The sequence below is a fragment of the Leopardus geoffroyi genome, chromosome D2, assembly GCF_018350155.1.
Source record: "Leopardus geoffroyi isolate Oge1 chromosome D2, O.geoffroyi_Oge1_pat1.0, whole genome shotgun sequence".
NCBI classification, from domain to species: domain Eukaryota; kingdom Metazoa; phylum Chordata; class Mammalia; order Carnivora; family Felidae; genus Leopardus; species Leopardus geoffroyi.
In genome coordinates, this window is record NC_059334.1 from 56,175,706 (window position 1) to 56,199,980 (window position 24,275).

The window sequence follows — 24,275 nt, forward strand, 5'->3', positions numbered from 1 at the left end:
GCTCTGGGCTGATGGCTCAGAGCCGGGAGCCTGTTTCCGATTCTGTGTCTCCCTCTCTCTCTGCCCCTCCCCCGTTCATGCTCTGTCTCTCTCTGTCCCAAAAATAAACGTTGAAAAAAAAAAAAAGAATAAAGTTATCACAAATGCATTAGAGGAGTTTTTCATGAGGTGTTGCTGAGAAAAGCATGATTCATAAAAAGCATGTATCAAATATGATCCCACTTTTTAAAGCGATGAAGCCTGTATTTGAATATATGTTTATATCTCTACCTAAGTGTATATATGAATACATGTGTGTGGGGAAAAGTATGGAAGGATGCATACAACGTCATCAAGCTTGCATGACAGAGAAAAGGGTAGGGGGCAGTATGTGAAAAAAAGAAGTGAGGGAGGTAGCCAAATTAAAAGGAAAAGAATTTTTTTTCTTTACAGTTTTTGTTTATTTAGTTTTGAGAGACAGAGCGTGAGCATGAGCATGGGAGGGGCAAAGAGAGAGGGAGACAGAATCCAAAGCAGGCTCCAGGCTCTGAGCTGTCAGCACAGAGCTCTACGCAGGGCTTAGACACACAAACTGTGAGTTCATAACCTAAGCTGAAGTCGGATGCTGAACTGAATGAGCCACCCAGGTGCCCCAAAGGGAAAAGAATTTTTTAAAAATTTCTTTTTAATGTTTATTTATTTTTGAGAGAGAGAGAGAGAGATACACACAGAGTGTAAGCAGGGGAGGGGCAGAGAGAGAGGGAGACACAGAATCCGAAGCAGGTTCCAGGTTCTGAGCTGTCAGCACAGAGCCGGACATGGGGCTTGAACTCACGAACCTCGAGATCATGACCTGAGCCGAAGTCAGATGCTTAACCCACTGAGCCACTCAGGTGCCCCAGGGAAAAGAATTTTTAAAAACATTTAAAAAAGGATATGATAGGGTCGCCTGGGTAGCTCAATCAGTTAAGCATCTGACTTCAGCTCGGGTCATGATCTCACAATTTGTGAGTTCAACCCCGAGTCTGGCTCTGTGCTGAGAGCTCAGAGCCTGGAGATTGTTTTGGATTCTGCATCTCCCTTTCTCTGTGCTCCTCCCCTGCTCACGCTCTGTCTCTCTCTCCTACAAAAATAAATAAACATTCAAAAAAATTTTTTTTTAACTTTAAAAAAAGATATGATAAGTGTGCCTGGTGGCTCAGTCAGTTACACATCCAACTTTGGCTCAGGTCATGATCTCGCAGCTTGTGAGTTCGAGCCCCACGTCGGGCTCTGTGCTGACAAGTCAGAGCCTGGAGCCTGCTTCCAATTCTGTGTCTCTGTCTTTCTCTGCCCCTCTCCCACTCACGCTTTGTCTCTCTCTCAATCTCTCCCTCAAAAATAAATAAATGTTAAAAAAAACTTTTTTTAACTTTAAATAAGGATATGATAGGGGTGCCTGAGTGGTTCAGTTGGTTAAGCCTCCAACTCTTGATTTCGGCTCAGGTCATCATTTCACAGTTTTGTGGGACCGATCCCCACATTGGGCTCTGTGCTGACAGCCAGTGGAGCCTGCTTGGGATCTCCCTCTCTCTGCCCTTCCCATGCTCGTGCTCTCTCTGTCCCTCTTAAAATAAATAAATAAAATTAAAAAAATTATTCCTTTTGACTGGCCAGTGGTACAATGGATAATGCATTCGACTACGGATCAGAAGATTCTAAAAATCATTCCTTTTGATACTGTGTGTCAACTATACTTCAATAAAAAATTATTCCTTTTGCTCCGCGTTCATTTTAGGCAGAAGAAACACCATTGCCAGCAGTGAGCCCTCACTCCTGTAGGCTGCAGGCCAGCCCAAAGCCCAGCAGCCTCTCTCCTCCAGCACAGCTTCCGAACAGGAAAAACTCCCCCAAACTGAGACGCTTCTAGCGAGACACCCCCACCCATAATCTCCAGGCTAGAATCTCTAGAACCAGGAAAGCACACTCCTGTGAACATTAGTGTGCAGATAGACAGAAGCAGCACTATTGAGGCAGGAACCTGGCAGGTGGCCCTGGCCACAGACAACCCCACCCGCCCCCTCCCCCAGCAGCGCACACACAAGGTCTCTAGTCTACACCCTCCTCCCGAGCCCCCACCCCAGCTTTATCTTCCCACCTTGCCTCCCATGCCCACTTGTTCCCTCAGATACCCAGTTCCCAAAGCCTCACGATCCCTCCTGTCAGCCCTTAGGGGCAGCAACTTACAAGCCAGGCACCAATGAGAAAGGTCAAACCCAGAAGGCAGAGTTTAACTGAAGACCATAGTCCCTGAGCAACCAAACACCACCCTTCTACGGCTTTCTCCGGCAGCCAGTCCATCCTCAGTACGAGGACACACTCCCTCATGGCCACAGACCTCGGTGCTTCTAGTCTACTGTGATAGGAAGTAAAAAGTGGAATAAGACGTTTCCAAAGCCAAGGGCAGGGGGTGAGGGACAAAAGAGGAGTGACTGCTTAGTAGGTGTGGGGTCTCCTTTGGGATGATAAAAATGTTCTGGAACAAGATAGAGGGATGGTTGCACAACATCGTGAAAGTACTTTATGCCACTAAGTTGTACACATTAAAATGGTTAAAATGGAAATTTCATATTCTGCGAAATTTACCACAGCTGAAAAAAACAAGGATGCAGAGGCCTGGCGGGGCCTCATATTACCCTTTCTGGCTTCCTCGCTGCTGGTATTCATGGCTGTAGCATTCTGCCAGCTCTCGAAAGGCTGCTCCTCGAGCCCACCTAAAGGAATGAGGAAGAAAAGAAGCATGAGGACACATTAGCCTTCTTTGTAGGAGCACCAAGAAATGAGGGAGCAAACCTGGTCACCTGAGGGATGACCAGAATCCCTGGCAGATCAAGAAAGATTTGATAACAAGGGTTGATTGGGCACCTATCACAGGCTGGGTACTGTTCTAGATGTTAGGGGCAAAAAAGAACCTGCTTTTCCATAACCACGCACATGATTCACAAATTATAAACGGATTACTCTCCTTGACCAGTTCAAGGGTACTTGGAGTCAGATACACAAAGTTAACAGGCAAATCCCAGAGTCAACCTCGAAGTCAGCTTTCTCACCCTCACCTCCATCAGGAAGCCCAAATGTAAACAGGACACAGCCTTCTGGGGTCCCCTGGTGTGGAATGCAGGGAGAAATCATCAGTGCTGCTTTTAAATATGTGATGTGGTCAGTTACGACCTTGGCTTAAATAAGTATTTTGGTTTTCCCTTTGGAGTGAGCCTCATTTTAAAGTTGCTCTGTCGGGCACCTGGGTGGCTCAGTTGGTTAAGTGTTAGACTTCGGCTCAGGTCGTGATCTCACAGTTTGTGAGTTTGAGCCCCGTATCGGGCTCTCTGCTGTCAGCACAGAACCCACTTCAGATCCTATGTCCCCTTCTCTCTTTGCCCCTCTTCTGCTTACACATGCATGAGTGTGTGTGTGTGTGTGTGTGTGTGTGCGCACGCGTGCACACGTTCTCTTCCTCTCTCTCTCTCTCTCTCTCTCTCTCTCTCTCTCTCTTAAAAATAAATAAATAAATAATAACATCAAATAAAAAGAAACTGCTCTGTTGACTTCCAGGGCACCTGGGTGGCTCAGTTGGCTAAGCACCCGACTCTTGATTTCAGCTCAGGTCATGATCTCGTGGTTCCTGAGATTGAGCCCTGAGGTGGGCTCTACCCTGATGACTCGGAGCCTGTTTAGGATTCTTTCTCTCCCTCTCTCTGTCTGCCCCCCTCACCCTGCACTCACATGTGCGCACTCTCTCTCTCTCAACATAAAAAAATAAACATAAAAAAAAGAAATCCCTTTTGCTAACTTCATGTATTAGACTCCGCAGACACGGCCTTGGTCAAGAACAGTGATGCTTGTATTTGTTTGTGGCCAATGCTAGTGGCCATTGGGTATAAACCTCGTTCACACCTGTCCTCACCAGGAATGTGGTCAATCAGCAAATATTATTAGACCCACAGTGAGCCGAAATTGTGTGCACCAGGCGACTGCCAGGCATCAGGTGATCCAGCAGTGAACAAGACAGACGGGTGACATGGGTGGCTGGACGATAAACACAAAGTAAGAAAACAAAAGGCCACAATCGTTGTAGGTTCAGAAAACCTGAAGGTCAAAGGGAGTATGTGGTAGAGCATGGTTGGGGCAGTTGTTCAGAAAGGGCCTTCTCTGACCACTGGAGTCAAAGAAACTGACACAGAAGTCTGGGCCAGGATCAGGAAAGAATCTGGATGGGGAATGAGCTTGCCACGTGGAGGGTCTGACAGTGGTGGGCAAGGGGGAACACGACAGAGAGGGAGGCTGGATCCACAGGGATATAGTTGCAGACAGGGAAACAGGGAGGCCGATGAACTAGATACGAGGGACTGAGAGGGGCCCCTAGTGACTCCTACATTTAGGAGTTGCGAAACTGAGTGGGCTGTGACACCAGGGAGCAGATATGAGGGCAAAGCCTATGTCCAGGAGAGACTATTATATATATGAAACCACATCAAAGCGACTACAGGACAATCTACTTGGGCAAAAATGTTTCCTGCATTTGTTTAGAAACTTGCAGCTTGCAAAGCAGTTTCCCCATATCTCCTTTGACCCTGATTAGAACCTTCTGTGGCAGAAAGGAACCCCATTTTCCAGAGGAGAAAACTGAGACACAAAATGCTTAGCCCGGGGTTGCCAGCCCATCAGGGAAGCTGGGGGCCTCAGGACACGGTCTCCTGGTAGGAAACCTGATGATCTTTGCTGTGCCCCACAGCTCACAGGCTTCCAACAATGCTCGAGGTAGGGTCCCAAACACGCAATCCAATGACCTGGCCCTGAACAAGCAAGGGAGACGACCCTGTGGTCCACCGTGCAGACCGCCTCTTTCCCTCTCCTGACTATGACACCGGCAGTGGACCAGACGTGCGCTGACATTTTTGTGTGCCTTTGTCCTGTTCATTCTGCTGCCTTTCTGGCCAACCCGGAATCCACTCACACACTCCCTGCAGCTGCCGGTGCATTCGCTGCCAGCTCCCAGCCCTCTGGGTATTCTTCCAGTTGCGATATCATTTCCTCTCGGGCTAAAGGTCAGGGGAAATCCTGATGGTATGAAAATCGCTGGCCAGCACAGGAATGTGGCATGTGTGGAGTGAAGAAGAGGCTGAAGCCAAAGATCTAGGACTAGCTTAGTCTTGACTGCGTAACTGCGGATAAGACCTTGGGCGTTTGTATTTTTCATCTGTCAAATGGGCTGTTTGTTTTGAAGACCAAATGAGGTAATGGGTTTGTTTAGGCACTAACTCATTCAACAAATATTTATCCGACACCTGCTACATGCCAGATGCTGTTTCTGCTGCTCAGGATACAACACGGAACAAACTCTACCCTGACCTCATGGAAATTATATTCTGATGGGGGGTAGGGGAGAAAACAAAAAACAAATAGGCAACTAAGTATTTAAGTCAGTTGCCGATAAGCACTGTGAAGAAAATAAATGAGGGTGAGGGGAACAGTGGGCACTAGGGATAAGGGGTTGTTTCATGTGAGGTAGAAAAGCAGAAGCCTGAGGAAAGTGAAGGAGAGAGTCCACAGACAATCTGGGGAAGAACATTCCAAATTGAAAAAGCAACAGGGGCAAAGGCCCTGGGGTGGGAGTGTGCTTGGCGGTAGGGAGGCGGGATGATTTGTGAGGGGCAGAGTCGCAGGCAATGAGGCCAGCGGGCAGGGGAGGGTCTGGAGGGTTAGCTCATGTGGGGGCATTTTGAGGATCTGGCTTTCATTCTGAGGGATCTAGATGACAGCCAGGGGACACGAAAGGGCTTTGTAACTGCACCGACTTTGAATATGACCGGGGTTATTAGTAGTGGTCAGGAGGGGGACTCAGGGGCTGGCATTTCAAAGGAGATTCCACATAGCACTACCCCAGCATGAAGGGATGGAAAATTTAGACATGCTTGGCTCTTGCGAAAGGGGTGGAGGGAGGCCATAAATAAATAAATAAATAAATAAATAAATAACCTATAAGCACAGTCTGGGTTCAAGGTTAGCTGTAGGCTGTGTTTGAGGGAACAAAAGCCAGGAGAGACTGATATTCAGCTCTGCATCAGGCAGAGGAGGGTGGGGGTCAAGGACTTCTGATCCATTGGCCTCCAGGTGCTTGGAGCTATAATAGGAGCAAAAGCTCTGGAGTTGAGGGCAGAGCGGGTGCCCCCTCCCCCCCAGTAGATAGAGGGGGAAAGAATCAGTGTTTGCTAAGTGGCAGTTATGGAGCCGACCATGCGCTAAGAAGAGTGCTAAATGAGTTTCTTGTATTGTGTTTTGTAATTCTAGCCTCAAAAAGACACAATGACAAAAGGACCATAAACATCCCCACTTTACAGACGAGGAAACAAGGCTCCAAGAGGTGAAGTGACTTGCTTGTCTTGAGGGCACGGAGATGGTTAGCAATGGTGATAGCTGGAGGTGGGGCCAATCTGACTCCCAAACCTGTGCTTCTTCCCCTCAGCCTCAGGACCAGAAAGAACAAGTGGGGTGCCTGGGAGAGCCTGGGGAAGGGTCCCAAGGGACCCACGGCATTTTCCAGGAGGCCTATGAGAGCTTGGAGCCCTGGGCAGTTAAGAACACAAATCCCCCTCTGTCATCCTTACCAGCAAGAGACTAGAGAGTGTCTTTTTTTTCTCAAAAGGGCAGCAAATCTCATGCTTCCAGTACAGCTAAGCCTGGGGTCCACCTGGAGATAATGAGGTTTGGCCACTCCCCCTGATGAAACCCTTCCTGAGGCTCTCCACTGCCTTTGGGATGAGTTCTAACTCCTGAAAGGATTGCCTGGCCCCTGTGACAAGGCCCTGCCTGCCTCCTCCACCTGGGGCCTTGAGGCTGCTACTTTCCCCACTCCTACCCAGCCACCCCAAGCTACCTACAGCACCTTGATTTCTACTGTCTTCAGCCACACCCACCTCTTCACCCGGCCAAATCCAACTGGCGCTTCAAGTGTCAGCAGGGACACTGCTTCTTCTGGGACACTGACCCACTGCTTCTCCCAAGTTTCAAGCACTCTGCTCTGTGCAGTCACAGCCTTACCACAAGGTATCAGCACCTCCTGTCCATTCAGCTGATCCCTCAGTTTGGTTTCTAGTTTCTGGCATCTCAAAGAAAGGGATCTTGTCTTGTCCAACAATGAACACCCAGCACTGTGCCTGGCACATAGCAGACACTCAATAAAATAGGAGATGGATGGATAGATAAGTCAGGTAGGCAGTGCTTAAAAAGAGAACTCAATTGGGGCACCTGGGTGGCTCAGTCAGTTAAGCATCCGACTTCGGCTCAGGTCTGATCTCACTGTTCATGAGTTCGAGCCCCGCATCGGGCTCTGTGCTGATCGCTCAGAGCCTGGAGCCCGCTTCAGATTCTGTCTCCCTCTCTCTCTCTGTGACCCTCTCCTGCTCACACTCTGTTTCTCTCTCTCAAAAATAAATAAACATTTAAAAAAAAGAGAGAGAGGACTCAATCATTTCTAACGCAGCCTAACTGATGGGAAAATTTGTCTTCATCAGCTTTTATGGGGAGAGGAAAGCAGATATTCTCAGAACAATGGTTTTCAACCTTCAGTGCATTTGGGATCACCTGGGAAACTTTTTAGAAAAATACTGATGGGGTGCCTGGGTGGTTCAGTCAGTTGAGCATCTGACTTCAGCTCAGGTCATGATCTTGTGGTCCGTAGATTCGAGCCCCACCGTCGGGCTCTGTGCTGAGAGCTCAGAGCCTGGAGCCTGCCTCTGATTCTGTATCTCCCACTCTCTCTGCCCCTCCTCCACTCATGCTCTGTCTCTCTCACTCTCAAAAATGAATAAATGTTAAAAAAAAAAAAAGTTTTAGGAAGAAAAATACTGATACCTGGGTCCCACCCACCAGGGGCTTTCTTATTCAACCAGTCTGGGCCTGGGCTGGGCCTTGGGATTTTCAAAAGCTCTTCAGATGATTCTAAGGTACAGCCAAGGTTGAGAGTGACTACTCAGAGAACCTGTGAGAGGCAGTCTCATTTCATGATATTTTCTTACAACTAAACTCTTACTCCCCAAGCTTACCGGTAATGAAAGATGTGGCTGGAAACAGACATCAAACATTTAAAAAGTCGCTTCTCACATCTAAATCAATGAGAAATGTTGCTCTCTTTCAGTAAAAGCTAGCAAACGAGTAAGACAGGTGTGACTGTGGTTGGAACTGCAGGCATGGGTACCACAGAACAGGGAAGAGAAATACAGCCTGACACAAAGATTGGGGACAGTGGGGGAGGGGGCATTTAGGGTGTGGGGATATATTCTTCCTTGGGTGTAATCGCAAGACAAAAAATATTTGGAAAAAAATATGTATAAATGCTCATATTTGATCTTTGGTTAATTACCTCTTTAGTGAGAGGATATGCAAAGACCTTGTAGATTTCATTAGTCACAGGGGCTTATTCAAACGTCTCCTTTGCATAAGAAACCCAGGCTTACAGCTGGTCTCTGGGAAAGAATGCCCTCCAGGCCTTGAAAAGAGAGCTACAGGCCTGTTCACGCTCTCACTGAAACACAGCAGAGGTCAACGGCCCATGATGCATGGGGCCAGGCTGAAATGTTTCTATCCAGCATTTGCAATTCAATCCCACAGTTTCCTTTATGGAACAATTCACTAAATTCAGAGTTGTTCTTTTTTCTAATTCACCATATAATTCACCTCCCAAGTTCAATTAAGAAGCAATCTGTTAGCAACTTTGGGAGCAAGCTGCTTTTCTTTGGAAAAGCCCAATTTTCTTCCGTTCCCAACAAAAAGTAGCTTAATTATATGCATCATATGAGACATTGATGTATACACAACACTCCTCCACCATAATTAATGAAATATTAACTATATACATCCAAAGACATCTAGGCAGAAAGAGATGGGCTTGTCCAAAGCCCAAGAGGACAGTCTTGTTCCATAGATTAATATTGCTCTATTGAATATATGCTCATGCATAGTGACTATGAACTAATATTCATTAATATGCTAATTATAAACAAAGCTTTATATTAATTATTCCTTCTGTTCCTCATTTGTAGAGCCTAACATTTTTTAGTCCTTGGTTTTCTTAAACACCAGAATAACTACCATTTTTAAAGTGTTGACTATTTGCAGGTACACACCTACGTTAACCTGTTTCATCCTCAAGCTAACCCTCTGAGGTGGATATCGTTCCCATTTTACACGCAGGGCAACTGAGGCTTAGAGCAGGTAAGATATCACTGATGACACAGCCATTGAGAAGAGAGACTGAGATTCTCTCCAGATGATCTGGTGTCGAATCCTTTCGTATACATCACACGCTAAAGTAACCGGGCCGGGACTACCTCTGCTGTCCATTTACTCACTTTGAAGACACCTGTATTTACAGCTCTGGCCCGCCAGAGGTAAACCTATCATGCATCTGCATTGCTTTATTCTAATAAAAAAAAAAAAATCTCCAGCACAAGCTCCTACAAACCACTTCATTACTAGTAACTCAATAACTCAGTAACTCAATAAACATTGGTTGAGTGCTTGGGGTAGCACTGTGCCGGGTTCCTGAACACAGGACACACAGGACCTACCTTTATGGTGCCTTCATAGCTCTGGTGCAGAGGATAAAAATCAACAATAAACAATGAGATTGTTGCACGGCAGGATTAAGCACTTTGAAGAAATTACAACAGTTTTAAGAAAGAGCAGTGGGGGGATGGGAGCCCAGGGGAGGCCTCTCTGAGCAGATGGCATTTGGCCTGAGACCCTAAATGATGAAAAGGGGACATCCATCTAGGGACAGTATTCTAGCAAAACAGGCAAAACAAAACCAAAAAAGCAAAAACAAGTAAACAAACAAAAACCCAGCAAGTGACAATGTCCTGGGGAAGGAAAGTGAGTGCCGCGTGGCCGGAGCCAGGGCTGAGGGCAGCATGGCGGGCACTGGTGCCTGAGGAACGCACAGCCAGCTTGTACAGGGCTTTGGAGTGTTATCGTCACAGCTATGTCTTAAGCAGTCTTACTTTGCCATGCCCTTTGGTCATATGTAATACGCACAGCAATCCCATGAATAAGTAATATTATTCCTCTTTTACAGAAGAGAAAATGAAGGGTCATGAGTAAGTTGTTTGAGGTCACCCAGCTGGTAAGTGACTGAATTTGCATTCCAAGTCTGGCCTGTCTGACTCCAGAATCCATGCTCCTAACCCGTGCCCTCTACCCCACACCTGTACAAGTGAGGTATCAGCGAGCATCTCAGGCAAGGCAGACGGGTGAAGTATCTGCACACCTCTTCTCCGTCAGTGCAAGAAACACCTGCTGAGCTGAGGTTTTAATTATTCATTAGGAAAAAAAAAAAAAAAAAAAAGAGGCCAAGCCCCCTCGACAGGCTGAATTAGGAATGAACTAGTCAACCACTATGGTAATCAATGTGTAATCCTAAGCAATTCAGTGCCAAGTAAATTTTATATCTATGCCAAATTTCAAATGCTACAGAAGGGAAAGGGAAAATGAGTTAAAAGATCATTGCCAACATGTGTTAATGAAATGATTTAATATCAGCAAGTGTATAATAAAAAGGGAATTCTTATACACTGCTTGTGGAGGAGGAATATAAATTGGCAACATTTTATGAGGTAATTTAGCAAGGTGTACCAAAATAGGCAGTAAGATGACTTTGACCCAATAATATGACTTCTAGATATTGGCACTAAGGAACTGATTGGCCGTAAAGACAAAGACTATTCATCTCAACATTTTTATAATAAAGACTGTAATCACTACACCCCTCAACAGGAGGCGGGGGCTAAAGTGAAATATTATATAAAGGGAACACTATGTAACCTCATAAACTGTTTCAGAAGGAAGTTTACTAGCTGGGAAAAATGGTCATATCGTAAGTCAAAACACAGATAAGGAAATAATGCCCAGGGTGATTCCAATAGAACTGGGTATGATCCCATCTTTTCTGAAAAAGCAGATCCAAAAAAAATGGGAGGGAAGTGCTGGGTGGACATACCCACAATACCCATTGTGATTATCTCTGGTTGGCAATTTGGGGGTGAATTTTATTTTCTTACATACTTTGTGTAATTTCCAAATTGTGCTCAACAGATTACTTTTACAATCAGGAAATAAAGGGATTTCCAAAAAAAAAAAAAAAAAGATTACAGCACATACTCACCTATGAACACGTGCTCTGCACTTTGTAGTGCACATGCACACACACATATACACACATAACGCACACACACAGGCGGCTGCCCGGAAAACCTTTCTCCACTGGGAATGCAAGAAACATAGCCGTGTTTATGCAGATGGAAAATTTGTGGTCCCATCATTTTTCTCTGCTCTGACCATGGAAAGAAAAAGTAATGAGTCCACACCTTGCCAAGATGGAGGCCAGGAAACCTCATGGCTGAGAAGGTGAGAGGGCCTGTCAGAACCTTCCCTGAGACACTGTTGGGTGGGCAATTCTGAGGTCTGGCCCTCCCTTCTCCAGCCAGTTACCTGGCTCCCACCTGTGTCCAAGCACTGGCTGGTGAGGCCTCAGAATTTGCGCCTGCCCCCAGGCAGAAGCTCATGTGAGGCTTCTTAATCATGCAGATTTGAGTGCTGCCTTCCCAGAGCCTCCAGTCAAACATCCATTTTGCTTGGCATTGGACCCTCCCCCTATCTTGAATGCCTGCACCTGCATTTTTCCTGGTCCCTGATTATTGTTACGGCCATGCCAGATCTCTTCTCAAAGAGAAGTACCTGTGTGCTCAAAAGATCTCTTCCTTAGGTGTGTTCTCAAAGCAGAAGTACCTGTTGCTCACCTGGCTTCAAACTTCCAGCGCTCTCCTGAGCCTGGACTCCAGGCCCTCTTGTCACTTGGCCCACACCTTTCATACCCAGCCTGGCCTTGGCTTCTTCGAAGGCTGTTTCCATCACTTATTGCTGCATAACAAACTATCCCTCTCAACTGAATGGCTTAAAATAACCATTTTATGCTTGCTTCTGATTCTGTGGGCCAAGAATGGCAGCAAAGAACAAATGGCGTTGGCTTGTCTGCTCCACAGTGTCTGGGGTCTTAGTTGGGATAGCTCAAATGGCTGAGGGATGGCTACAATGGCTCACGTGGAGCCATAAGTCTGGGGCCTTGGCTCTCTTCCATGCGGCCTCTACACACAGCCCTCTTGGGCTTCCTAACCGCAGAATGCTTCCAAGAGGCAGCCTTCCAAAACGATGAGTCCCAATGTGCCAGTGCTTTGTAAAAGCCTCCGCTTACATCATGCTTTCTAGTCTCCCATTGGCCAAAGCAAGTCGCTTTGGGCTGAGCCCAGAGTCACTGAAGGAGAGGATGGTACCAGCGAATGACTGTGCCAGGTGAGGTTTGTGAAGGGAGCACAAATGTAACAGCCTATCTACTACCAACCTGATCTCGGTGTATCCGAGGTTCAGGCAAATCAGGCGGTTTGCTAGATGGACCCTACGGTGCAAGGTCCAGAGTCAGAGTGCTTACCGGCAAAGTCTTAGCTTCGCTACTGACTAGCTGTGGGACCTCAAACAAGTCATTTAACCTCTTTCTCCTTCAGTGGCCTCATCCACAGAAGGAGGATTCACCTCATAGGGTTGTTATAAAGATTAAGAGGGATAATACACGCAAGGCATAGAACAATGCCTGGCCCCAAATCGGCACTCACTGAGTTAGCTATTACTACTATTACGACTATTACTGCTGACTCTAAACAACTCACCCTCCTTCACAAAACCCAGATAGTAAGAGGCAAAACCCAGATGCAATCTTAAGCCCATGTGCCTCCACTGATGGCCTCTATAATAAAGGGTTATTTAGGGCTTCTCCTATACATAGATTTCTAGAAGCTTCTGAAGAGGTGTGCTTCTAAAGCAGGGAGTGGTCAGGTGTGACAGCAGTGGGGCACTAGAGAGGCATGGGGCTAGAAATTCAGATCCACAGTGTTCGGGGCTGCTGGTGAGGCAGCAAGAACCGAAGAGCATTATGGGGCACCAATTAAATCCTTCTTTGAGATGCTGAGAGCCAATCTTTGGGCTTATAAGCTGAATGCATAAAAGGAAGTTTGTGGAAGAACCTCCTCCAGTCCCCATTTATTCTTTTCAGGGCTCACTGAACATTATCAGCAATGATCTTGTTTCTGTGTTTGCATGTTAACTGCCTGCATCCATGACACTCTCTAAAACACGAAGCACCAACTTCTTCAGTGACGTAACCCCAGGCCTGGGATGGGCCTGGAACAGAGGGAGGAAGGGAGGAAAGAACACACTGGACATTGAGGTTGGTCTCCCAGCAAGAAGTGACGACATCCTGAAGTGGGCGGGCCACAGCAATGGAGAAGAGAGTGCCTAGGTGAGCTCTTTAGGTGATGGCACAATCATTGTTCAGGGTGCAGCTGGATATGAGAAGGGGGGTGGAGGAAAGCCTTCGTCTGCTCTGAGATGTGATAAAGGCACTCCCTTTCGTGGTCATCATGCTGAAATATGCCAGCGGAAAAGAGCATTACGGACAACCCACCAGAACGGTCAACATAAGAGATTTGGGGTAACTCTAACAGGAAATGTGTATAACTGCAATAGGAGAATTACACATTTTATTGCAATTTGTAAAAATAATAGTAAGTGAAGAAGAGACATTCCATGTTCCTGGGTGGATTGAGTAAGTAATATAAACGTGTCAGTTTCTCCAAATGAAGTTATGGGTTTAATGCAACCGTGACTCAAATTCTAAGAAGATTTTGTTGGGATCCTCTCAGAGTTTTGTAGGAAAGCGACCCTTAAATTCACCTAGAAGAATAAGCAAGTGAGGTTATCCAAGACATTTCTAAAACACAAAGAGCAAGGTCAAGGGGGAAGGATGCAGCTCACCAAATATTAAAATACATAAAGAAACTAACATAAGAAGACATATAGATGAACAAGGCACAAACACTAACAGTACTTACAAAAACACACACTATGTGATAGAGGAAACATCCCCAAACGACCAGGAAAGAATACGAAGTAGACGGTGTTGAGGTTATTATTCAGAAATTAGGGGGAGAGGGAGGGGTGCCTGGGTGGCTCAAAGAGCTCACAGCCCAGCCTGGGAGAAAAGGAAAAGATGTAGCCATTTGGGTGAGACCCAGAGAAGGGGTGGTGGAGCTTGAAGGAAAGGCAGATGGGGAGGGGCAAAGACTTTGCGGGCCCCGGGGAAGGAAAGAGGACAGCTTACCGGAGAGTGTCCTAAGCCCTCAGCCCAAGTCCCACCAGAGTGTGATCCCAATGTGTCCTTCCAGCTTCTCTCCCCCACCTGCCAGCCACCCTGAACCCCTTGGTTCTTGCTGCTAAGCTCCCCCTCCTATGACCGCATTCAGGCTCTGCCTTCCACCTGCAATGCACAACCTTTCCAACTGCAACCCTAGCCCAAATCCTTCGAGGCCCAACTCTGCTTCTTTCACAAAGGCATCCTCCTTCTCTGTGCTTCATTTCCATCTCCCTCGTGGCCTTTTACTCATTCATTCGTTCACTTGTTCCCTCATTTAACAAACTCTTATGGGGCACCTCTCTGTGCCAGGCATTGTACCAAGGGCCAGAGATAGAAAAAGAGACCAGAGGTTAGCCTTCCTTTCAAGAAGCTCCTGGGCCCGATCATACCATGCCCATAGTATTTGTGAACCAAGGCTGTTTTCCCTAATAAAACACTTAACTCCCTGAGGACACAGACAATATCCTGTATATTTCCACCGTGCAGTGTTTGTAACAGATGTTTAACAAATATGTGCATCTGAATTGGACTGAACTGGGTTGGCTAATGTTTGCATGTATTATCCCAGCCAATATTCACTGCACCTGTGTGGGCCAAGGTATTGTTATTGTTGTCCCCATTTTACAGATGAGGAAACTGAGGCTCGATGAGGTAAAGCCCTTGATCTGTGGTCACCAGCTGGTATGCAACAGAGCTGGGAGGATCTAACCTTGGGTCTTTGGTCTTTGTCTCCTTGTGTGACAGGAGAAAAGAATGAAAGGAAACCCCCAGATAATGAAGAAAAGGTCACCTGGACTCAAGGGCTGGGATTCTCGCTATGCGGTAAAAAGTTCTTCAGAAGAGGCACACGTGTCCTCGTAGAAAATCTTAGGAGGGTTTTACCACATGGCCTTTGCACAGATGACCAAATGACCAATCAAGATTTACAGATGATAGTCTGTAATGGTAATCTCCAAGGGCAAGCCCCATGAATTGGGTCACAGAAACAGTAGCAAGGAACTCAGGAAATCAAAGAAAGGAAGACCAACCCAAACCGCCTCCAAAGACCTGGAGGAGAGAAGCAGAAAGAGGGTCACGGAATTCCATAGCCTGTCTTTGACCTTTCTGGACAGAAGTCAGCTCAGTTCAAGGAGAACTGCAGAGCAAGGGCTCCACCTTAAAAAGATAATATAGGTAAACAGAGGTTAAAGTGACTAGGGTTTTTCTGGGTGATGGCCCCATGTCAGTGAACTGTGATGGCCCCTTTGTTTCAGAGAGGTTACTATCCATGAATGGTCCTGTCGCACTGATTCACTAGCTCAAAAAGAATCTGTTCCGATGCCAATGCATTTGCTGGGCCATAAACTACTCCCCCCCCCAACACACTGAGTACCCTGTTTGCCTTTTTTGTGCTTTTTTCCCCAGTGCCATGCAGAGCCCAGGACATGGCATGCTGTATTACAAGGAGGTGCCAGAGACTGAAAGTTCAAGGAAGAGAAGAAGAGAGCCTCCAGAAGAAGGATCTTCTGTCAGATGACCAGGTGGTAGTTGACGTTCTGACCCTCCTCCCTTGACAGAGAAGAGAGAAGCCGCATGGCCAGTGCCATGGGACCTGATTTAGGGTCCAAAGATGGTGTCCTTTCCCCACTGGCCTGACATGCAAACTCAGATGCCTGGAGCTAGGAGGCCAGGCAAGCAACACATCGGAGTGAAAGAGGCTGGGTATGAGAGATAAATAGGGGTAGTGGGGTCTGTGGCCAACCGCAGGGCACGTGCTCCCCCAGAGTTCAACCCATCATTATGCAACTCCATTGATTGTTGCCATGTGGAAATGCTGGACCAGCATTGCCGGATCTCCCAACTTTTCAAGAGAAGCCAGAGTTCTGGATTTTTATGAGAAATCTGATTTTTTAAAATGTTGGCAGTAAGTTTAAAACTGTGAGCACTACAAAACAAACAAAACACATCTGCAGACCAGATTTGGCTGGTGGGCTGATCGCTTAGGGCCTCTGGGCTGCAGAGAGAATGGGAAAGCCATGCCTCAAGGGGGTGCCAGTGTCAGGAAAGACAGGATCTCCTTCCTCAGGCAACAGCAGCCCAGGGCTAGGGGTGCAGGGGGCTGGCAGAGAACCCGGGAAGCAGAAAGCAAGGACCAATGGAAGCGAGTTAGAGGCTCAGCGCCAAGACCAGCACGGCTTTTCTCTCACAGTTTGCGGGCAAACAGCTCATTAAATGACACCAAAGAGAAAAAAGATGACCAGAAGAATGCAGGGTGAGATTCCACTGGCAACTCTACCACCATCGTCACCTCCTCTCTCTGGACCTCCTTGGAAGCCACAGATGTAATGACCCGCAGACCTCGATGTGAACAGCCCCAGAAGAAATGTGACTTTGCTCCAGCCATCCCACACATCAGCCGCAGGTCAGCACAATGGAAGGGGGAGAGGAGTCTCATCCCAGACTCACACCGGCGGCATCCCCTGCTGCCCCTCAAGCTGCATCTCCAGCTCGCAGGGTGTGGCCCACTTGTCACTGATGCTTGTGAGACAGCCTCAGCTTTCCTTTCTCTCTCCTATCACTGTTTGTTGTCATTTTCTAAGATAGGGCAAAGGGGGCCACTGCCAGATTTCTGCCAATCTGTATGGGAGCCCATTGGAGGGCCCCTGGAAGGTCCAGGTTCGATGCAATTGAGTAGAACATTCTGAAGTTCCATGAGGCATCAAATGAAGGAGAAGCCAAAGATACGGTGGTTCTCTAATTAGCTGTGCATGTAGCAGAAACCACACATTTAGTCTCCACACATTTATGGATTATCTTTGGCAAAAGAACCAGGAGACTCATTCTTGGCCCTCAGGAAGCTTAGAGTTTTTATAGATAAGAAAAGAGCCTTTACAGATAAGAAAAGGGATGTCCCATGAAGTGAAGTGACATGTCCAAGGTCTGTGTGTTGTACAGTGGGTAACTCTGAAGGGCTGGGGCACTGGTTTTGTCCAAGAACAAATGAGTTCATCACCATGCCCAGGAAGAAAATACTTGAGTAGTAAACTGCATTTGTGACACAGGTCTGTCTCCATCTGTACCACAATGCACACATCTAGAAGAGGCCAAGAGATATAAAAGCAAAGGTGCTTAGCTTTAAGAAAACTAAAATATTTAGGGGGTGATTACTTACTGGGTAAAAGCATCCTTTAATTTATCAAAAAGGATTCACCACAGGGTTCTCTTAAGTCACGGTGAGGAGTATTTTTTATATCTAGGCCACTGATATTAGAACAATTGACTGGAAGGCAGCATAGGTAAGATTGCTTTAAGTATGGTTTATTGCATTTCATTCTGCCTTAGAGATCAACTAACATTTAAGTTAAAAACAGGAAACAGAGAATTCCATTCAATAAATACAAACGAAAACATACACAGTTAAAGGGCAGTGAAAGTGGAATCAGACTAAGAAGAACCGGAGAGGTAAGGCATTATCTTTCTGTCGGCCAAAACTGGGAGGCAACGACTGGGTCCTCATCTGACACAGGCAGTCAGTCCCTGGCTCTCAGGAGACTGTGTTCCCAAATTCCATGTATTAAGATGGCTGATGGGAACTCATAAAGTATTTTCCCATGGAAATAACAGAAATGGCAAAGTGGGTGTGAGGTCCCCAGGCTTGGCCCCAAGACCAAGTTAACCTGAAAGGGACTGCTTCCACACCTCCATGCCTGGGGGGTCTTCACTCACCAATCAGCTCTTCAAACCGAAGGCTGCTCCATCACTCATTCTTCTCTGGAGCCACAGACACAGACCTGCCACCTGCCTCCATCATAACTATGTCTCCTCCTCTTACCTCCCCGGGGTTCTGTTGTCAGACCCGTGGTCAACTCATGTTATACTCTCTCCCCAAGAGATTCCTTCCATGCTTAGGATTTCCGCAGTACCCCTACCTAGGGAGGTACTGCGGGCACCCGGCAGAGGACACTCGAGTTGAGGATCATGATGGGAACTCAGGCATGGTGGCCATGCCATGATGGGTCAGGTGCAAGAAGAGGCAAAAGCAAAAATGAGATATTTTATGATCCCTGAGAAGAGAGGCCAGCTTTGCTCCTCTCTCTCCAATTCCTAGTCCAGTCCCCAAGAGGCCGGCTCTCCCCAGCTTCTGTGTGTAGGTGGCCCAGAGAATATATTCTTAAGTAAATTCTTCACTTGAGCTATCTTGAGTGGGATTCTGTATGTTGAAACGGAGAGAACTTTGCCTACAATGCCACGTACTAAATCCTGTCTGTCCTGGCTTCTCAAGCTTATCTCCCAATTTTGACTCAGGCTCCCGGATTCTAGGTCCATGAGGGGCCCAGGATTACAGCTCCCTGGATGAATGCCTGAGGGTGCTCACCGCCCCTCACTCACCCGGCTCGGGCTCCAAATTCTGTTTCCCCAAATTCTGAGAAATGCAGTCATAACAAAAATCAACCTAAAGGTGAATTTACTTTTCCTAACACTTCAAGTTCACAGTGAACTCTGGCTTCAATCCAAGGTATAAGTCAGCCTCTGAATGAGGCCCCAGGGAATGAGATGATAGAATCCTTATGTTGCATTCTTTTTTCCTTCCCAAAGAACAGATGTGCATTTTATCAGATGCCTCTTTATCATCTCAAATCATCTTCCTAAATTGAAGAGTTTATGGGCAGAATAGCTGCCAGGCCTTGTCCAGTTCCCGCCCCATTGTCCTTCTCCCCTACCGGCTGCCAGCTGCGGTCTGCGGGCTGAGCCTGCCCCAACGCTGTGGCCAGTCCGGTCCTAGGTTGGGGAGATATAGGGAGTATAGACTCAACACGGGAGGGTCTCCACAGCACTTCACCTTTGACCCAGTTTGGATCTGTGTGCTCCTGCCTAATTTCTGACCCGTGTCTTCATGCCAAGTCTCCAGCTTATAGGCCCTCCCTAACACCCACACCCCAGAAGGTTCAGGGGTCCTTGCCTTGTTCTCTTGAGCTCACAGCATAAAAGTGGAACTCCCCATGAGTTCTACTAAAGGTCCCTCCAATGCTATTTGCCTTGGTCTCTGCCCTGGCCCACCCAGTGGCCCTGCTCTGCCCCCTGGCAGGCCCTGTGCTCCAGGTTGGACCCCCAACACCAACTCCTGCCTGGATGACAACTGTCACCTGGGGCCTTCCCTCTAGGTGGGGGTTCTGCCTACTGGACCACACCTCCTCTGGAAGGTTGGTGGCCACCCCATACCAGCAGGGGCTTTTGATCCCAGGTACTGCCCTCCAGGCTGCCCCATTCCTCCCGCACTCCAAAGCATGACCATAATCACATCCATCACTAAAACTCCATCTCTTGAATGGCAAGATAGAAAGTGGGTACTGCTGTATCCTTGGTGCTGAGCACAGAAGAGGACCCGATTAACATCTGTTATTTGAAGGAAGGAAAGAGGGAGGGACAGTTGGTGCCAAAGGGTCAGCAGAGCTGTGAAGCGGACACATGCCAGAACAGGAGTTCAGCAAGTAAAGATCAAGGTCTCCACCACGGGAGCCAAGAAGAATTCTCATAGGAGGGCAGAGATGATTGGAGCAGTCAGCTGGGGTGGGGGCTGCAGGTCTGGGGGAAGAGGGGATGAAAGGAGCCCTGGAGGAGTGAGCAGGAATGCTGGCACTCCCTCTCTGGCATGGCAAAGACCTAAGGACTGCATTTTCCATCTGGGAATCTATGTGAAGGGCCCGGGAAAGATAACCTATTGACCATTTGGCTAAAGGATGCCTTTTTCAGACATTTCCTGCAAGGTGATCAGGGCTTGCTCAGCCCGAGGGTGCCACGCCCTAAGCATTTCTTTCATTGCTGGTCCCCACTCCCAGCTGGAGTCTGAGGCATCCTGCATTCAAGCAACCAGTCCTAACCCCAACTGGCCTCTTGGGGGGAGCAGAGGAGCAGGAAAGAACGGAGGCCATCGAGCACTCCTGAGGCTCATAGCCCCATCCACAGACCATAAGTGTTTATCTGGCATCTTTCATGTGTCTAGCCTGATGCTGGAACGAAAAAGGATGAGCCAAGACCAAAGACAAGTCACAGCTGCAATAGGCTGGGGGATGCAGCAAGGCACACACTGAATGCGACCTGAGTCAACGGAGGGCATGATGAAGTGTAGCCCCCTAAGCGCATGGAACTCTTCCACATCTTTCTTCATCACCTCTCAAGGGAGGTGATGGGGAGACCAAGTCTCCCTAACTCAAGGGGACAGTGTCGGCAGTGATGCTGATGCCAGCAGCTATTTCTAGAAGCAATGGAGCATAGAGGCCAAAAGTAGGGCCTTTGACATCAGAGTTAAGTCCCAATCTTTGGCTCTGCCTGTAATTGGTTGTGTTCATTACATACCTCTGAACATTACCTTTTATATCTTTGGCAACAATACCCACCATATAGAAGTGTTGTGTGAAGGTTAAGTGAGATCACGTATTCAAAGTATGTGAGACCTACTCAGCCAACAGCAAATGCTAGCTAGTATTATTCTTTTTGTTGTTCTTAGAGAAGAATCAGCACCTAATCCATTTTCAGATCTCTCTCTGGCTAACTTCGTGATCCTGGAGTTTGACTCAGAACGGCCAGGGAAGGCTAGGGAATTGGGTGGGTAGGGTCTAAACCCAAGGACTTGCTCAGATCACAGTGGTGCTGGCCCAGCTCCAGAGACCCCAGGGAGGTGCTGCAGAGTACGCACAGCAACAAAAAAGAATTTAGGGCATTTGGCAGTGTGGAGTCTGAGACAAAGAGGTGGGCCAGAGAGAAGAGAAGACAGAGGAGCCAGCACAGGTGTGGCCATGGTGGCTATTATTTATCAGGTGCTTCCCAGGTGTCAGACCCTGGCATAAATGCTTTACCTATCCCACTTCTCAACGCCCCTGCAAGACAGGCATTAATATCCTGTTTTACATAAAGTGAACGAGTCACCCTAAATTCCCCAGCTAATCAATATGGAGCCAGAGAGGCAAACCCAGGCCTGCCTGACTCCATCATCCAAGCCTCTCTGCACTGCAGTCCTGCCGGGGCCCGGGTGTCCACATGAGGAGAACCTTTCCAAGAGTGCGGAAGCACTCAGAAAAGGGAGACCATGGACAAGAGCTTCATAACTTGGGATCAATGGAGTAGTTAAATCTCTTGAAATTCCAAGCAAAATTGTGTGTGTGCGTGCGTGTCCTTTTTTCTCAGAGAAGTGCTCATAATATTCATCAGACTCTCAAAGAGGTCTATGAACCCCAAAAATGTCAAGTACAATTTACTTAGAGAAAAGAGGTCACCAAGACCTTATTCTCTGGGCACTCCTTCCTTCAAAGCTCTGGAGGAGACGGTGGAGATGATGAGTAGATTGCTCTCTGACAGAAATATAAATCAAAACCACAATGAGATACCACCTTGCACCTGTCAGAATGGTTAACATTAACAACTCAGGCAACAACAGATGTTGGTGAGGATGCGGAGAAAGAGGATCTCTTTTGCATTGTTGGTGGCAATGCAAGCTGGTGCAGCCACTCTGGAAAACAGGATGGAGGTTCCTCAAAAAGTTCAAAATAGAGCTATCCTACAACCCAGCAATTGCACTACTAGGCATTTATCCAAGGGATACAGGTGTGCTGTTTCAAAGGGACACATGCACCCCCATGTTTAAAGCAGCACTATCAACAATAGCCAAAGTATGGAAAGAGCCCAAATGTCCATCGATGGATGAATGGATAAAGAAGATGTGGTATACACATACAATGGAATATTACTCGGCAATCAAAAAGAATTAAATCTTGCCATTTGCATCTACGGTGGATGGAACTGGAGGGTATTATGCTAAGTGAAATTAGTCAGAGAAAGACAAACATCATATGACTTCACTCATATGAGGACTTTAAGAGACAGAACAGACAAACATAAAGGAAGGGAAACAAAAATAATATAAAAGCAAGGAGGGGGACAAAACATAAGAGATTCATAAATATGGAGAACAAACAGAGGGCTACTGGAGGGGTTGTGGGAGGGGGGATGGGCTAAATGGGTAAGAGGCACTAAGGAATCTACTCCTGAAATCATTGTTGCACTATATATGCTAACTAATTTGGATGTAAATTAAAAAAATAAAAAAATAATAAAAAAAAGATTGCTCCCTGACAGCCTCTTGTCCCTCTTCAGCTTTCTGAATCAGTAGTGGCACCAGGAGCAGAGGCCACGATTTTGCTAAGACAGCATTTGGCATTGCATGATGCTAGGAGACAGACTTGAATCCAATTCACTGCCCCAGCAAGAGTTTAACCTAGCATTCATCTATTACTCAGAATATTGTCTCCTCTACAAGATGTCACAGGGAGCCACCCACTGCCCCACTTCTTATCTGGACACTGTCACCTCCAATAAAGGAAATCAATGAGATGGTGAAGCCATGTCTACAAAGTTTAGGGAATGTCTCCACAGGAATGGAGGCTGAAAATCACAGCCTGTCGATGGGGCTGCTTAAAACAACCCCACCCACAAGCTCTCTCAAGAGCCTTGAAGCTAAAAATGTGTTGGGAGTAGAGACATGTTGGGTCTCCTTTGAGAGCTTCAAACCTTGGAAGGCAAGGAGAGAAAGAAACCCTATGAACCCAGAAACTCTATGAGCCCAGAAAGCCTCAGAGTACATGTAGGCATCTCATGGGTATGCATTAGCCTTGGATGCCTAATTGTGCCCCTTGATGCCCAATGGCCTTTGCACCCCCTCTTTTCTCTGGCCTGAAACACCAGAGTTTAAATCTACAGTACGGTAACATGTACCACTAAGTCTAGGAGCTGAAGGGTCTGCCAGGTGGGTGGGCCCTCAGGGTTCAGAGAGGAGGCCCAGAGAGGGGAGGCAAGTTATCCAAACCCATGTTTCACTCCTGCTGTTTCATTCTTTTGAAGTCAGGGGCTCAAACTGCTAGGCTCATGCAGACACTCACACAGATGGCAGGGGTTTAGGAACCGAGGATTTAGAGGAAGGATGGTTTCTTAAATAGAGCTGGACATGGCCCAGTGGCTCAGAATAGACAAGGCGGGAACATCACCTTCCATCAGAGCCAATAAGTCATCACAACCATTTCCCCTTTCCGAGTCCTCCTTACAAAGACCAAGAAATCAGATCCACTATCCGGATGGAGATAATGCAAGGCGATACTTCCTCTCCAGGTTCCCAGATATTTGCGAAGATGAGAATGCGCAACACTGGCTCCCTAGGAAGATACAAACAAATGAAAGTCCAAAACATCGACCACACTGCCCTCCACCTTGTGTGGTTAGCAGAAGAGGTGTCTCGGAACTCAGAAACGGGGCCATCAGGCTTGCACCATCACATGGAAGAAGATGCAGGAGGGCCGGAGAGTGTGTGTGTCCTGCTAAGTACTTCCTTCAGTACACAGCTAATCCGATTAGCAGCTTTAGGAAACTCTGCAATGTTAATTCAAGGGTCCCATTCATGGAACAGCTTGGCCCATGCCTGCTCAGAGCTCCCATTCTTCTTTCTGCAAATGAAATGCACACAGAAGGACTTTCTCTCCCTGCAGAATGCACTCTTGCCTCCTCGCCCCGCACACATCCAAGATGCTGCTGCCGCTTCCTCCGGCAGCTCCCGTGGCAGGGGCAGGGGCCTGTCTGAAAACGGCGAGAAAACAGAGCTCTTTCAATCCCAAGCACAACACGGGCTGATTTTAACAGCACTGTCAACCCAGGTGGCCTCCCAAACTGGAGGCCATGCCGAGTCGCGAAAGCACACCAGTTGGAGGGCCCTGGAGGAGTCACTGGCTTTCTCGGGGCCTTCCTTTCTTTCTCTGCAGAATGGGGACGTGGGGTAGAGGGCATAGCTGGGACAGAAGGCTGAAAGGAGGGAAACCGGGGGCTTGTGCAGACAATGTCATTATGTTTGGCTGGAGGACAAGGAGAGGGAAGGGGGCTGGATACACAGGTGGTAGACAGAGTGTGGAGGGCCCAGACGAAGGTCAGACTAAGGAATGTTTCTGCTGGGTGACAGGGAGCCACAAAGGGTCTTCAGCACTGCAGTTGTGTTAATTTCCTGGGA

At 47.4% G+C, this 24,275-nt stretch overlaps 1 protein-coding gene across 1 annotated transcript in view; it reads right to left on the reverse strand.

The window, feature by feature from the left end:
• TLL2 (tolloid like 2) overlaps window positions 1–24,275 on the reverse strand; it is a 124,008-nt gene that overhangs the window by 69,383 nt on the left and 30,350 nt on the right. The window contains exon 3 of the mRNA XM_045438379.1: window positions 2,655–2,732. Coding sequence (XP_045294335.1) covers window positions 2,655–2,732 — 78 coding nt within the window. The remainder of the gene's footprint in view (window positions 1–2,654; window positions 2,733–24,275) is intronic.